The sequence below is a fragment of the Capra hircus genome, chromosome 21 (assembly GCF_001704415.2).
Source record: "Capra hircus breed San Clemente chromosome 21, ASM170441v1, whole genome shotgun sequence".
NCBI classification, from domain to species: domain Eukaryota; kingdom Metazoa; phylum Chordata; class Mammalia; order Artiodactyla; family Bovidae; genus Capra; species Capra hircus.
In genome coordinates this window covers 1232921-1247950 of record NC_030828.1, presented here as the reverse complement: position 1 = coordinate 1247950, position 15030 = coordinate 1232921, and the positions used below count along the sequence as shown (strand labels likewise).

The following is a 15030-nucleotide window of genomic DNA, read 5'->3' as shown; positions in this document are numbered from 1 at the left end:
AGGGTGCAGCCCCAGCTCACAGAGGTCCAGGTCACTTACCACCATGGGCATTCTACCATCACCCTATGGGCTGTATGCCAACATGCCTCCAGGGGCTCCCTTGCCTGACCTCACCTGGCCTGATGTCATGGAATATGGGAAGGATACCACACTGATGGTTTTGATCCCTAGGGACTCCATCTGAATTGAAGCAAGAATTTACATACACACTTGAAGAACATGCATCGGTGCACAGGAAAAAGAGGCAGTGCCACCTGGAATACGGGGCTCTATCGTGCCTCAGTTTCATATCCTGCCCCTTGTCTGTGTGGCAGGAGTCAAATGTGAATGCACTGGGGCAAGGACACTTTAAGAGTGGGTAACTATCAGGCCAAAGAAAGCCACTGGTCCATCACATCCCTGGTTTTGGGCCCTCCAATTCCACTCCTGAATACTGTGCCTGCTGACACAGCTTAAAGGTGTAATTCTTGAACCTCTTGACATGCCCAGGAAAACTGGGCCTACCCTGTGAACCTAACAGCCACTGACATTCCAGGAAAACACTCAATCTTGCCACCTACTTTGCTTACAATGGACCTGCCAACAGGGCAACAAGGAAACTGGGAGCTTACATGAGAAAATGGCACTTGTCTGAAAGTGAGGTCCACAATGAAAAGTGGCTCCTTGGGCCCCACAATCCCTGAGGCACACCTGCACTGACTCTGGGGGCCTCAAGAGTGCACTTACTTCCTGGCCTACAGCCAAGACAGAGGCCCTTAACTTGGAAAACATGCAAAGCTACTCCAAAACCCAAAGTTACAGAGCTAGATACTGTACATCAACTGGGACACTCACCATGAGGCTTTGAAATTTCTTTACCCAGGAATATCACAGCCATAACTCAGAAACATACTGAGACCCAGGTCCTCCAGGAACAATGTGACACCCACAGCCATGCCATGAGAAAACCCAACAAACAGTTGTGACCACAATCCTCACTGATTCTCTGGACTGAGGCCAGGCACGCCAGAGACAATGAGTTTACTGCACCAGCTGGTGGCATGTCAAGATGACCTATCCCCCAGACAGCCTCTCCTGCCCCTAAACCTGCAATCTCTCCTTAGCAGCCAACTCCCCTATTTCTACAAGGTCCCACCCAACGACCTCTGGGAAGAACTCCAACCTTCAGGGAAGGCTACGGCGGCTGGGTATAAAAAAAAATTTAGGATGGCCTAAGGAACAACTTCACAAGGTCAACACAGAGAAAATGTAGCCAGACGGGGAGAAAATACATATCTCATGCCTCATAATCAGCACCCAGACCAAGACATACAATGCTACAATGACAAACACTCACCGCCATGAAGACACAAAGTGTCTTAATCAAAGAGAGGCCAAATAGGCAACAGTCCCTGAATCTGTTTCCCCAGGCCTTCCAGACACTGAGTGCAAATGCACTGAAGGCAACCAAAAGAAATCACAGAGTACTCTAGACTCGCTGATACCTCCACTCACCAATCCAGCCATGGGTTCACCAACCATTTCACACACATTAACCACCCTCTCACCTTTCAATTGCCCCAAAATACACCTGCCTCAGAGCCAATGTGCCAGACTCTCCCATTAACACAGAATATTTATTACCTCAAAACATTTTCCAGGCCCACTCTCCCAACACTCACGTTCACTCACATACAAGGGGGACACAACCCAAAAAGGGGACATAGGCTTGGACAACGTGCTGGAGACAGTGACTGATGTCCTCCAATCATCAGGAGAAGCTTTGTGTCCTTTCTCTCCAGTAGAACATGACGTAGAAGACCAACCTAGGAAAGGACTCCTGTTCTGACTCTGAGTGTAAAGATTATGGCTTCCTCCAAGAGACAAGGCAACAACCGAGTGGAGGCAGGAACACAGTGGCAGCTCAGAGGCTCTCAAACAACTCCTGCATCCTCTTCTATCTCACTCTCACCTGCAGCAGGAGACCACAACCCTGACTGGGCTCATAAACCAAGACCAGACATGCTGTCTGTAGCCATCCAAGGAGGATGGGAGTCCCAGGCTCCTTTCCCAACGGCCCCTCTTCCCATGAGAAGGCTGTCGGCCTCAACTTACACAGTGAAGCTGCTGAAGCACAAGGAAGCAAGTGCCACATGGCATTCTCTCTATTTTCCCTGTGGGAACCACAGGCTGGAACTTAATTTCAATGAGGAGACCATAGGGACTGCTCACTCATTTTGTTCAGATTCCCAAGCATTTGTGGGAGTCAACACAATCCTACCATGTGCTCAGACACTGGATGCGGAAAGTTGTGGTGTCTACCTTAGGACTGTAGGCGAGCTCAATCATATCAGCATTTGACACTGCCCAGAACCAAGACAAGGGTAGGAATTGTAGTCAAGCCTCAGGCCATGGGACCTTGAATGCCAGAGAGTAAGCACAGAAGGTAAGGGTGCAACCCTGGCACCCAGAGGCCTGTAGACAAACCACTAGGTTTTGGGAAAGAACTGCCACTTACAACTGTGGGTGTTCCACCTGTAAACCCATGGGCTGCATGTTCACTCATATATGGGGGATCGTTAATTTCACCTGGCCTCACCTCCCCAAGCCAAGTGTCACAGAATATGCAAAGGGTCACCTGTTGTGATGGTATTCCAAGTTGGTGACTCAAATTAACTTGAGGCAAGAAAATATCTGCAGGCTTGAGGAATAGCAACAGGCACATAGCAGACAGAGTCAATGCTCACAGGAGAGTTGAGATTCATACAGCATCTATGACACAATTGCTGCAACTCTGGTGTGTCAGAAGCCAAAACTGAGTGCATTGCCACAGGAAAAAATTCAGTGTCAAGGGGCCAGCAGGACGAAGTGCTGATGTTCTGTCAACTCACTGGACTCAGACTCTGCAAATCCACTTCTCTTACCATCACTGACAACACAGTGTAAAGATAACCTCTAAGAAACCCCAGAAAAACATCTATTTCTGCTTTATTGACTATGCCAAAGCCTTTGACTGTGTGGATCACAATAAACTGTGGAAAATTCTGAAAGAGATGGCAATACCAGACCACCTAACCTGCCTCTTGAGAAACCTGTATGCAGCTCAGGAAGCAACAGTTAGAACTGGACATGGAACAACAGACTGGTTCCAAACAGGAAAAGGAGTATGTCAAGGCTGTATATTGTCACCCTGCTAATTTAACTTATATGCAGAGCACATCATGAGAAACGCTGGACTGGAAGAAACACAAACTGGAATCAAGATGGCCGGGAGAAATATCAATAACCTCAGATATGCAGATGACACCACTCTTATGGCAGAAAGTGAAGAGGAGCTAAAAAGCCTCTTGATGAAAGTGAAAGAGGAGAGTGAAAAAGTTGGCTTAAAGCTCAACATTCAGAAAACAAAGATCATGGCATCCGGTCCCATCACTTCGTGGGAAATAGATGGGGAAACAATGGAAACAGTGTCAGACTTTATTTCTGGGGGCTCCAAAATCACTGCAGATGGTGATTGCAGCCATGAAATTAAAAGACGCTTACTCCTTGGAAGAAAAGTTATGACCAACCTAGATAGTATATTCAAAAGCAGAGACATTACTTTGCCGACTAAGGTCCGTCTAGTCAAGGCTATGGTTTTTCCAGTAGTCATGTATGGATGTGAGTTGGACTGTGAAGAAGGCTGAGCACCAAAGAATTGATGCTTTTGAACTATGGTGTTGGAGAAGACTCTTGAGAGTCCCTTGGACTGCAAGGAAATCCAACCAGTCCATTCTGTAGATCAATCCTAGGATTTCTTTGGAAGGAATGATGCTAAAGCTGAAGCTCCAGTACTTTGGCCACCTTATGTGAAGAGATGACTCATTGGAAAATACTCTGATGCTGGGAGGGATTGGGGGCAGGAGGAGAAGGGGACGACCAAGGATGAGATAGCTGGATGGCATCACGGACTCAATGGACGTGAGTCTGGGTGATCTCCGGGAGATGGTGATAGACAGGGAGGCCTGGCATGCTGCGATTCATGGGGTTGCAAAGAGTCAGAAACGACTGAGCGACTGAACTGAAGAAACCCCAACTCACCCTCAGGGGAAGGAGGCCACCTTGTCTGAACTACCACTGTCCCTCCAGGAAAACACACTCTTGGCACCTACTCTGCTCACAATGGTCTCACCACCGTAGGGAAGGAACAAAGGTATTTGAAAGCTTGCACAAGAATAAGGCCCTCCTTTGACAGGGAGATTATCCATGAAACTAGTTCTTGGACTGTGCAACAAAGGGGCTCCACAGTACAGCTGTGAACAATCTGGGTGGCACACAAGTGTGCTTGTTTCCCGGACTACAGCCGTGCTACAAGCATTTAGCTTGAAAAACACAAAAAGCTACAGGCCATTGGAACTATTCTGAAATGCAAAGATGTGGCGCTCCACCCTTTACAGCACTTAAGTTACTCATAGTGATGTATTGCACTTTTTAAGGCAGTAACATTGTTAGGGGAAGCACACTGATTGAAACTGCCCACCCTGGCCAGGCACCATAATAACCATTTGCATGAGTTGTTTTATGACAGGAAATCCTGATAAGGAATACAGAACTAGTAAGCCACCACCAACTGGAAGAGTTCAGGAAAGGTCTAAAGGAGACACCGCGTGTCCGTCCACTTCCCAGAATCCCTCTTGCTAGCATCCATCTTGGCTGAGTGAGGCGTGCACCACCAGGAAAGACTCTGAATTAGAATGATTGGCCAAAGATCACCCGGAAACTAATCCCATCACCATAAAACCCCAAGGCTGCGAGCCACGTGGCAGAGCAGTTCTCCTGGGTTCCCTTACGGTACTGTGCTCCACCTGGGTGCCCTTTCCTGATAAAATCTCTTGCTTTGTCAGCACGTGTCTCCTCAGACAATTCATTTCTGAGTGTTAAACAAAAGCCCATTCTTGGGGCCCTGTAGGGGGGCCTCCCCCTTCCTACAACAACTGGCGACCATGAAGGGACACCCCCATTTTTACTGGGGCTGACATCCAGACCGCTTGGGGCACTCCAGGACCAGCTTGCCTGCCGACAGATCTGACCCAGTGGCCGCAACTGGGACTTGTTTGTCCCTGGTCTCCTCCTGATGTGGACAACTGGCCAGGGTGCCCCGACCGGTTAAGGAACAAGAGATTTTGTTGACCCCCTTTTATCTCACCCCTCCTTTCAACCTATCCTATCCTATTTTTCTAGTCCCCTGGTCCTGGACGCAGGAGTCTGGTCAAAGGGCCTCGGCTTGAGCTGAGGATTGGAGACTGATCACCTCCTATTGGCAGAGAACTCAAATTCTGGTTCTGATTTCTGGTAGGGCCAAGTTCCAGTCCTCCCTTCTCTGGAGGCCCACGGAAAAGTCCTGTAACGCCTGGATATCTGTAGGTGGCAGGAGATGTCTGTAAGGCCACCCCTTTTTCTTTTTCCTCTTTCTCTCCCTCACGCTTACACCTTTTGTCTCTTCCCTCTCCTTCTCTCTCAACCTGGCCTTTTTTCCTCTCTGTGAAGACCCAAGTTATTTAGTTCTGGGTCTTTGCAAGAGATTTTCTGAGAGGCTACGCTCTCTGCTCCCCATCATTGTGCTTTCTGTTATTAGGGAGACAATCGGGCATTAGAAGCCGTCCATCAGGTGCCTTGTTTCTATAAATTCAGCCATTTGATTGAGCATTTGGCTGAGTGCTTCCACATGGAAATGATTGACGGGGTTCAGTATCGTCGCACCTGGTCTTGGGTGAAAATTAACACCCTAGACACATCCTTAGGGGTTAATTCACCTTTCAGGACCAGTCCTACAGCACTGTTGATTGTGCTTACTACTGAACATTTCCTTTGGCGCATATACAATCAGGCAATTTGGGACCAGGAGAGAGCTTACAGTCTCTCTAGAGTCAGATATAGGGACATCCACCCCAATACTGGTCCCCTGGGAATGAGATATAAATTATACTGTCACTAAAATGGGAAATAAGCCTAGCTTCCCTTTAGACACCCCACTGGGAGGGATACCAACTGGAAGGGCTAAAAAAGAAAAAAATTATCAAATACTATACTCAATACTGGCCTACTTACTCCCTGGAAGGAGGGGGAAAATGGTCCCAGTCGGGATCACTTGGATACAACACCATTTTACAGCTCAGTCTATACTGCAAACACAAGGGTAAATACAAGGAGATTCCCTATGTCCAGGCCTTTATGGCCCTCTACCAGGATTCCAGGAAAAAGGGAAAATACAAGCTTGAGGACTTTGATAAATGCTCTTCCAAAATCCTTTTAGCAAGGTCTGAAACAGCAGATCCCCTTGACCTTCCCCTAACCTCCTCTGCTTCAGCAGAGAAGTCACGGGGAAAGGAGGGTAAGACACACCTGGAAGTCACGAGCTTGGACCCCAAAGTCAGGAGGCTAGGCCTGGGAATCATGAGCTCAGACCCAGAAGTCACGGGATCTGAAGGGAAGTCACTCACCATCGCCTCAGCTCCTCCTCCATGTGCCCCCTCCCCTATGGGGTTACGATCAGGAAGTAAGCTTTGTCCTCCACAGAAGGAAAGGTCATCCTCAGACAAAATCTGCTCCCTAAGAGAGGTACCAGACGGGGAGGGGGAACTACGCACGTTCATGTTCCATTCTCTATGTAAGACATTACCCAATGCGAGGAACAACTGGGCTCATATTCCAAGAACCCCAAAAAATTTAAGGATGAATTTGGGCATCTTAGCCTTAACTTCTCCCTCACCTGGAGGGATATAATGGTTATCCTCACCTGGTGTTGTAATGATGAGGAAAACGTTCGAATCCTAAATCAGGCTAGAAAAGTGGCTGAAGAAAGACAGTGGGTAGATGTCAGTCTGGCCCCCGCCGAAGAGGCAATCTCCTCTACAGAGCTAGACTGGGATCCTAATAAAAGGGCAGGAGAGGAATCCTTAAGACACCTCATTACTTGCCTACTACAGGGAATGACCCAGGGTGTCCGAAAGGTTGTTAATTATAATAAGATAAAAGAGGTTACACAGGAAGAAAATGAAAATCCAGCTCTTTTTTTTTTGGGGGGGGGGAAGATTCACAGAAGCCTTTAAAAACTTTACCAAGACAGATCTAAAAAGTATGGAAGAGTCCTGTTGGCCCATTGCTTCATAACCCAGGCAGTCCCAGACATAAGGAGAAAATTACAAAAACTAGGAAAAGGACCAGAGACCCCAATTTCCGATTTGGTGGAGGAGGCAAACAGGGTGTTTTTGAACAGGTACCAGGAGGAGGAAGCAAAAAGGGAGCAAAAGGAAGCCTGAAAAGATAGGAGAATAGAGAGGCAGACCCAGGCCTTGGCCCAACAACAGGCTAAAATCCTGGCTTTGATTCATCCTGCCACTACGCTAGAGTCTGGGGGAGAGCAAGGAAGGAAAAAGGATCTTAACAATCCACAGCAGCTGAGACACATCCAGTGTGCCTACTGCAAAGAGAATGTGCATTGGAAAAGGGAGTGCCCATATTGCCCTAAGGGAAGACGTATGGAGACCCCTAAACCTGCTCCCTCTGTATTAGTCCTGGGCGACCAGGACTGACGGTACCCAGCAGGCACCCCCATTCTCGTGGGAGAAACCCCCATGAATGGTGAGGCCCAGATCACTCCTCTAGACCCTTGGGTGACTCTATAAATAGAAGGTAAGGATGTGAACTTTCTTTTAGACATGGGGGCTGCCTTCTCTGTTCTTCCTTTCCAATGAGGACCTTTAGATTCCCAGACTAAAACAGTGATAGGGGTAGATGGAAAACCTCAAAGCAACTGGCAACGAATCCACCCCTTCTTATACATCCCTGGTTGCCCTGCTCCCCTACTGGGGAAAGACCTTCTTTGCCGCCTCCAGACCAGAGTGACTTGGGGAAAGCTAGAAGTCGATAATTTCCTTTGCCTAGTGTCTGAATATTTAGTCAGATATAGAAAAGGAGGAGTCTGTCCCTTTCTTAGATGAGGTCAATCCCCAGGTGTGAGATGTCTCCAGTCCTGGTCTAGCCATAAATGTTCCACTGTAAAGATCTTCTGAGGCCAAATGCTCCCTACCCCTGGAAAAGACAATATCCCTTAAAACCAGAAGCTCTTGAAGGTCTTAGACCATTAGTTAACAAATACCGAGATACTGGAATTCTAATCACCTGTGAGTCTCCCTGCAATACTCCAATCTTGCCCGTTAAAAAACCAGATGTATCTTATCGATTCGTCCAGGATCTCAGAGCTGTTAATGAAGCTGTGGTTCCCATCCACCCCATAGTCCCAAATCCGTATACCCTCCTATCCCAAGTCCCAGGAAATGCTAAGTAGTTCTCAGTCTTGGATCTTAAAGATGCTTTCTTTTGCATTTCTCTCCATCCTGAATCCCCAAAACTCTTTGCGTTTGAGTGGCAAGACTTGGGAACAAGGGAGGCCACATAACTCTGCTAGACTCGACTACCACAAGGGTTTAGGGACAGCCCTCATATCTTTGGGACTTCCTTGGGGAGAGAACTAAGGGAATTAACAAACAGCAATCTAATACAATATGTGGATGACCTGCTCATATCTAGTCCAGATTTTACCAGCTCTCAAATGGACACTATTAAAACTCTAAATTTCCTGTATGAAAAGGGCTATTGAGTAACCCCCAAGAAAGCTCAGATTAGCTTAACCCAAGTAAAATACCTTGGATTTATAATTATGGAAGGAAAAAGAATGCTCGACCCCCAGAGGAAATCCCTCATCTTAAACACCCTGTGCCCTCCAAATAAAAAAACAGCTTAGGGGATTTTTAGGAATGACTGGGTTTTGCAGGATCTGGATTCCTAATTATGGCAATCTGGCCCGACCCCTATATGAAAAGTTAAGAGGGAAAGAGGAAAAGCCACTCGACTGGGATGAGACCTGCAAGGTGGCCTTTAATGCCCTAAAAGAGTCTATCACTACAGCCCCAGCTTTAGGCCTCCCAAACCTGGAAAAGCTTTTCAAGCTTTATGTTTCTGAAAGGATACGAACTGCTCTTGGGATGTTAGGACAAATGATGGGGCCTGTATTACAACCCGGCTTATCTCTCAAAATAACTAGATGAAGTGGCCAGAGGGTGGACCACTTGCCTCTGGGCAGTAGCGGCCATTGCTCTTATGTTAAGGAGGCATCTAAGCTGACCCTGGGTCAGCCCACCATAGTGTATACGCCTCACCAGGTGCAAGCAGTCTTGGAAACTAAAGGGGATAGGTGGATGACAGGGGGAAGGATCACCCAATACCAAGCCCTCCTCCTTGACACTCCAGAAATAAAGTTGAGGGTCTGTCAGACTTTAAAAAGAGAAGGCAATGGCACACCACTCCAGTACTCTTGCCTGGAAAATCCCATGGACGGAGGAGCCTGGTAGGCTGCAGTCCATGGGGTTGCTAAGAGTCGGACAAGACTAAGTGCCTTCACTTTCACTTTTCACTTTCATGCATTGGAGAAGGCAATGGCAACCCACTCCAGTGTTTTTGCCTGGAGAATCCCAGGGACGAGGGAGCCTGGTGGCCTGCCGTCTATGGAGTCGCACAGAGTCGGACATGACTGAAGCGACTTAGCAGCAGCAGCAGACTTTAAATCCAGTCACCTTACTGCCAGATCCCCCTACTTCCCCTTTGGATCACCAATGCATGCAAATCATAGACGAGTTATACTCTTCTCACCTGGACCTATCAGAGACACCTTTATCTGACCCAGAGGAAAAATGGTACACAGATGGCAGTAGTTTTGTAGAAAAGAGAGAGAGGAAAGCAGGATATGCTGTAGTGAGCCTAGAGGAAACTAAGGAAAGTGGGTCTCTTCCCCCAGACACCTCAGCCCAGAAACCTGAATTTTTTGCCCTGATGTGAGCTTTGGAATTAGGAGAAGGAAAGAGGATTAATGTGTATATGGACTGTAAGTATGCTTTCCTCATCCTGCACGCCCATGCAGCAATTTGGAAAGAAAGAGGTATGCTCAGTGCTCGAAGCTCTCCAATTAAACACAAAGAGCTCATTCTCAGGCTCCTAGAGGCAGTCAAACTTCCTGCAAAATTAGCTGTCATCCACTGTAAAGGTCACCAAGAGGAGCAAGAAGAGAAGGCCCAGGGAAATAGAAAAGCTGACCAGGAAGCTAAACGAGCTGCTAGGGAAGCTACCCCTGTCACTGCTATCTGCCCCCCTTTCCCCAAGGAAACCCTGACCCCAGATTATACCCCAGAGGAACATTCCTGATATGCTGAGTGGGGCTGGGAGATTGGGTCACATGGGTGACCCAATGGGTGGTTTCAGACTGATCAGGCCCAAGTTATACTCTCTGACTCTCAGGTTTGGAAAATTATTAACTCCTTACATAAAAGTACCCATTTTGGAAGAGATAATCTGGAAATCTTGCTCAAACCTATCCTCTACCATCCCAGTTGGCTAAGGTTGTTAGACAGGTCACACAGAATTGTGATACCTGTCTAAGAAATAATCAAAAAGCCAGACCCTTGCCACCTCCTCTAACTAAACGTGTCAAACATTGGGGATCATACCCAGGAGAGGACTGGCAGGTGCATTTTACAGCCATGCCAAAGACCCAAGGGTTTTCTTATTTGCTAGTCTTTATTGACACATTCACAGGATGGATTAAAGTGTTCCCTACTAAGACACAGAGAGCCACAGAAGTCTGTAAAGCTCTGCTGAAGGAGACAGTACCTAGGTTTGGGTTGCCTTGATCACTTCAGAGTGACAATGGGCCCTCATTTACAGCCACGATATCTCAGAACCTGGCCGCATGCTTAGGCATAAAATACCGCCTCCACTCATCTTGGAGGCCTCAAGCTTCGGGAAAGGTAGAGAGAGCCAACCAGACTCTTAAAAGGGCTCTGGCCAAGCTATGTCAAGAAACACATAAGTGGATCCATATGCTACCCATAGCCCTCATGAGGGTACAGACAGCCCCCAAACGGCAACTATTATTAAGCCCTTATGAAATGATGTCCATTCTTAACTTCTGATTTGTTTTTTGATGAGGATACCAATGCTCTCTTAAAACATATAATTGACCTGGGACGGTTTCAACATGAACTCCAATGATACAGAGAACAGATCCTCCCTAGACCACAGGAAAACTTGAAAAATCCCCAGGTAGAGCCGGGGGACCAAGTATTAGTAAAGACCTGGCAAGAAAAAGGGAGTCCAAGCCAGCTGTCCGAGAAATGGACAGGACCATATCAGGTTGTCCTAGTAACTTCAACTGCTGTAAAAGTGAAGGGTCTATCTGCCTGGGTCCACAACTCTAGAATAAAACCCTATGGCCTACAGGAGGGGGAGATGGGGATTGAGACTCCAAAACCAGAGGACAACTATTCCTGTGAACCTGTTGAAGATCTCAGACTCTTGTTCAGGTGGAACCCCATCAACTCTCCCTCAGATAAGTAAAAACGCATCATATGATGTTCTACCTCTTTCTAATCATGCCTCCCTGTATGGCTATTAATCTCTCTCTAAACGAGGCATATATGCTTGCAAACCACACTGCTTCTTGACTCACCCTAACCAGCCCCTGCTGCATCAGCATTAATGGCAGAAGCTGGGGGTATGCCCAACCTATCCCAGGCTATCAATGGCCTACCCTTCCAGCCGAGCTACATGCTGTTACCCAGCGCACCCCATCTGGTCATAGTATGGCCTTTTGGGAAAAAGGGGAAAAAAAGTCATGCCTTGGTATCAGCAACAACTGTCTATATTTACCCCCTCAGTAACATCTGCAATCCCACCTGAGCCCTTATTTTCTCTCTTGACTAACATTCCGCAAGTGACTTTCCCTATCTGTCTAAAAAGCAACTCCCTGACAGGGGTGTCAGTGGGAAATCTAGGCAACTCATAATGTGTGGTGACTTTCACTGTTGAAACTAATGAGAAAAACTGGGACCTAGAAATTTCACTAGGGTATTACGATTTAGCCCAAAGTCTGGGAACTAGAGGTTCTGGCAGAACTGACACAGTATACCTATCCCCGAACATGAGGCTCTCCTAGGATGCTATTAACCAGTCTCGAAAATCCATGTTCTGTTCTGGACGACCAAAGAACCATACCTGTTCATCCTGGTTTCTAAATCAGGTAGGCAACTCTGACCCCTGTTATTCCCTTGTAGGGGTACCCAAACCTGAAAACCTAACCCTATGGTGGGAGCCTAAACGAAATACTCTCTACCTTGAGGAAAAAACCCAGAATGTCTCACAACACTTGAATACCTTCCTAAATGCCCTCACTGTTGCTGGTTTTGCAGCAAGTGGAGTGACAGTCTCCTCCCAGCTACTAAAAGACTGCCCCTGTTCTATTATGCCATGTTCCAGTTGTAAGGCAGATGGAAATCCTGTTCCTCTTTGGCAAACCCGTTTTGCTGCCCAGCTTAAACCCAGTCATGGTGTCCATTTCATATGTGGGGATAAAGCTTATTTATCCCTACCACCTTTTTGGTCAGGAACTTGCTGTCTAGGGTATGTTACACCCCACATAGATCTGGCCTGGAGTAATACCTCCTTGCCTTTACCAGTATATACCAACCAGAGGATACGTCGTGCAGCAATACTTACCCCTTTTTTCCTAGCCCTAGGACTGACCACTGGTTTGACAGGAGCTGCCATGGGGGGAACTTCTTTACGTAAATTTAAGCAGCTTTCTACCGGACACTGCTGTATCCATAGAAAAAATGGCGAGGACCCTCCAACACCTACAATCCCAGTTAGACTCCCTAGCCACAATGGTCCTACAAAATCATCGGGCCCTAGATTTACTGACTGCTGGATAGGGGGGCACTTGTCTCTATCTAAAGAAAGAATGCTGTTTTTATTACCACCAGTCTGGGCAGGTCCAAAAAGATATCAAGGGGCTTTTGCAACAGGCCACAAAGATCTGGGATTTGAGTTCAACAAGTGTATGGAGTTCTCTTTCTTTCCCTTCTTGGCTCCTACCATTCATGGGTCCAGTGATAACTATCTTATTACGCCTCCTATTTGGCGCCTGTATACTCCAACTACTTACAAAGTTTATTTCCAGCAGACTCCAGCAGTTCCAAGCCAAATTGATGTTACTACAAGGGTGGAAGCTGTTTTCAGATGTGGAACACCCCAACTTAGATCGGGTAGACAGAGACTTCTGCTCTGCTAGGCAGGCCTATGCCCATGCACAGCAGGAAGAAGTTACAGAAGAAAGAGACCTCCGCCCCAATTCCCAAGAAGTATCTTGAGTATGAAGTCTCTCACGGGGGAGTTTTTAGGGGAAGCACAGTGATTGAAACAGCTCACCCTGGCCAGGCACCATAGTAACCATCTGCATGAGTTGTTTTATGACAGGAAATCCTGATAAGGAATACAGAACTAATAAGCCACCACCAACCGGAAGAGTTTGGGAAAGGTCCGTCCACTTCCCAGAATCCCTCTTGCTAACATCCATCTTGGCTGAGCAATGCGTGTGCCACCAGGAAAGACTCTGAATTAGAATGATCGGCCAAAGACCACCCAGAAACTAATCCCATCACCATAAAACCTGAGAATGCGAGCCACGTGGCAGAGCAGTTCTCCTGGGTTCCTTTACCCTACTGCTCTCCACCCGGGTGCCCTTTCCCAATAAAATCTCTTGCTTTGTCAGCATGTGTCTCCTCAGACAATTCATTTCCAAGCGTTAGACAAGAGCCCAGTTTTGGGCCCTGGAAGGGGTCCCTCTTCCTGCAACAATATCACTACAGTGGCCCCGGAGACAACACAAGACCCAGGTGATCCATGACCACCCTGACAGCACAAGCCATGCCATGACAGAATCCAGAAACAGCTGCAGCTGCTGAACCCACGATGATGTCTCTGGCTTGAGGCTAGGAATGCAAGAGACCACAGTGTTGCTGCACCAGCAGGCCACAAAACGAAAAGACCCCTGTGCCAGAAAGCCTCTCCTGTCCTTAAGACAGCATCCGCTTATGTAGGCAACTGACTCCTCTGTTTTTACTGGGTCCAGCCCACTGAATTCCAGGGAAAACTCCTAAACTTGTGAAAGGATACATGGGCTGGATATAGAAATAACATGTGGATGTCCCAAGGCACACCTTATGCCATGCACACAGGGAGAACATGGAGAGATGGACAGAAAGCATCCCCTTTGCCTCATAATTGGCCACCAGGACAAGACAGGACACAATACCAACCTCTTGTGGATCTGGAGTTCCGCCACAAAGGAAACCGATTATGGGAGAGGAAAACTGTTGGATGGTCCATACATCTGCCACTGTTGTCCTTCCTAATACTCCAAATGCACCTGAAGGAAACCAAAGAGTCCATGAAACCTGACTGAAACACTTATCCATCCACCTGCTTACTCACCCATGGGTTCAACCACCATTCTGGGCATATTTCCTGCTGTCCAAGCTTTCCTCACTTCCTGCCATCCACCCGCATCAGAGAAATATGCTGGACCTTCTCATCAACATAGGATTCTGATTTCCTTGGAAAGGCACTAAGGCACCTTCCAGATTCAGCCTCCCAACACCAGTGCACACTCACACACAAAACGAAAGAAATAATACAAGAAGGGTCCATCAGCTTGCCCAAACTCCTGGACACTATGCTCATTTGCTTCTTCAAATATCAGGAGAAAACTACGTAGCATGAGGCCACAACTCCTGTTCTGAATCTGAACAAAAACAATTTGTTTTCTGAATGAACTCAATGTTAGCCAAGAGGCCCACAAATGGCTTTCACTTTCTTTGCCATGGCACTTTCACCCACAGCAAAAGACAACAGCTCTGGCTAGTCTCGTGCAACCAGAGACAACACATGGTCTCTAGCCATCCCCTGAGGATGGGAGATGCAGGCCTTTTTCCCCATGTCTCACCTACACACCACAAGGTTGTCACTCTCAGCTTCCCTGCTGTTGCTGCTGATGCCCCAGGGAGCAAAGGCAAGGTGACCCTGGCCATTCCATCCCTCTGGGAGCCACATGCTGGATCTTAGTTCCAAAAAGAACATGATAAGGATTGATAACTCACTTTGTCAGATTTTCAAGGCTGTCTT

General features: G+C 47.4%; 1 protein-coding gene across 17 annotated transcripts in view; it reads right to left on the bottom strand.

Moving 5' to 3' along the window:
- The window catches only part of LOC102188534, a 147744-nt gene that overhangs the window by 35383 nt on the left and 97331 nt on the right, over positions 1-15030 (bottom strand). For all 17 annotated transcript variants that reach the window (XR_001919885.1, XR_001919884.1, XR_001919887.1 and 14 more), the window contains one exon: positions 14166-14275. Coding sequence is in view for 1 of the 17 variants with exons in the window: in XM_005694911.3 (XP_005694968.1) it covers positions 14166-14275 (110 nt within the window). In the remaining 16 variants the exon portion in view is untranslated. The remainder of the gene's footprint in view (positions 1-14165; positions 14276-15030) is intronic.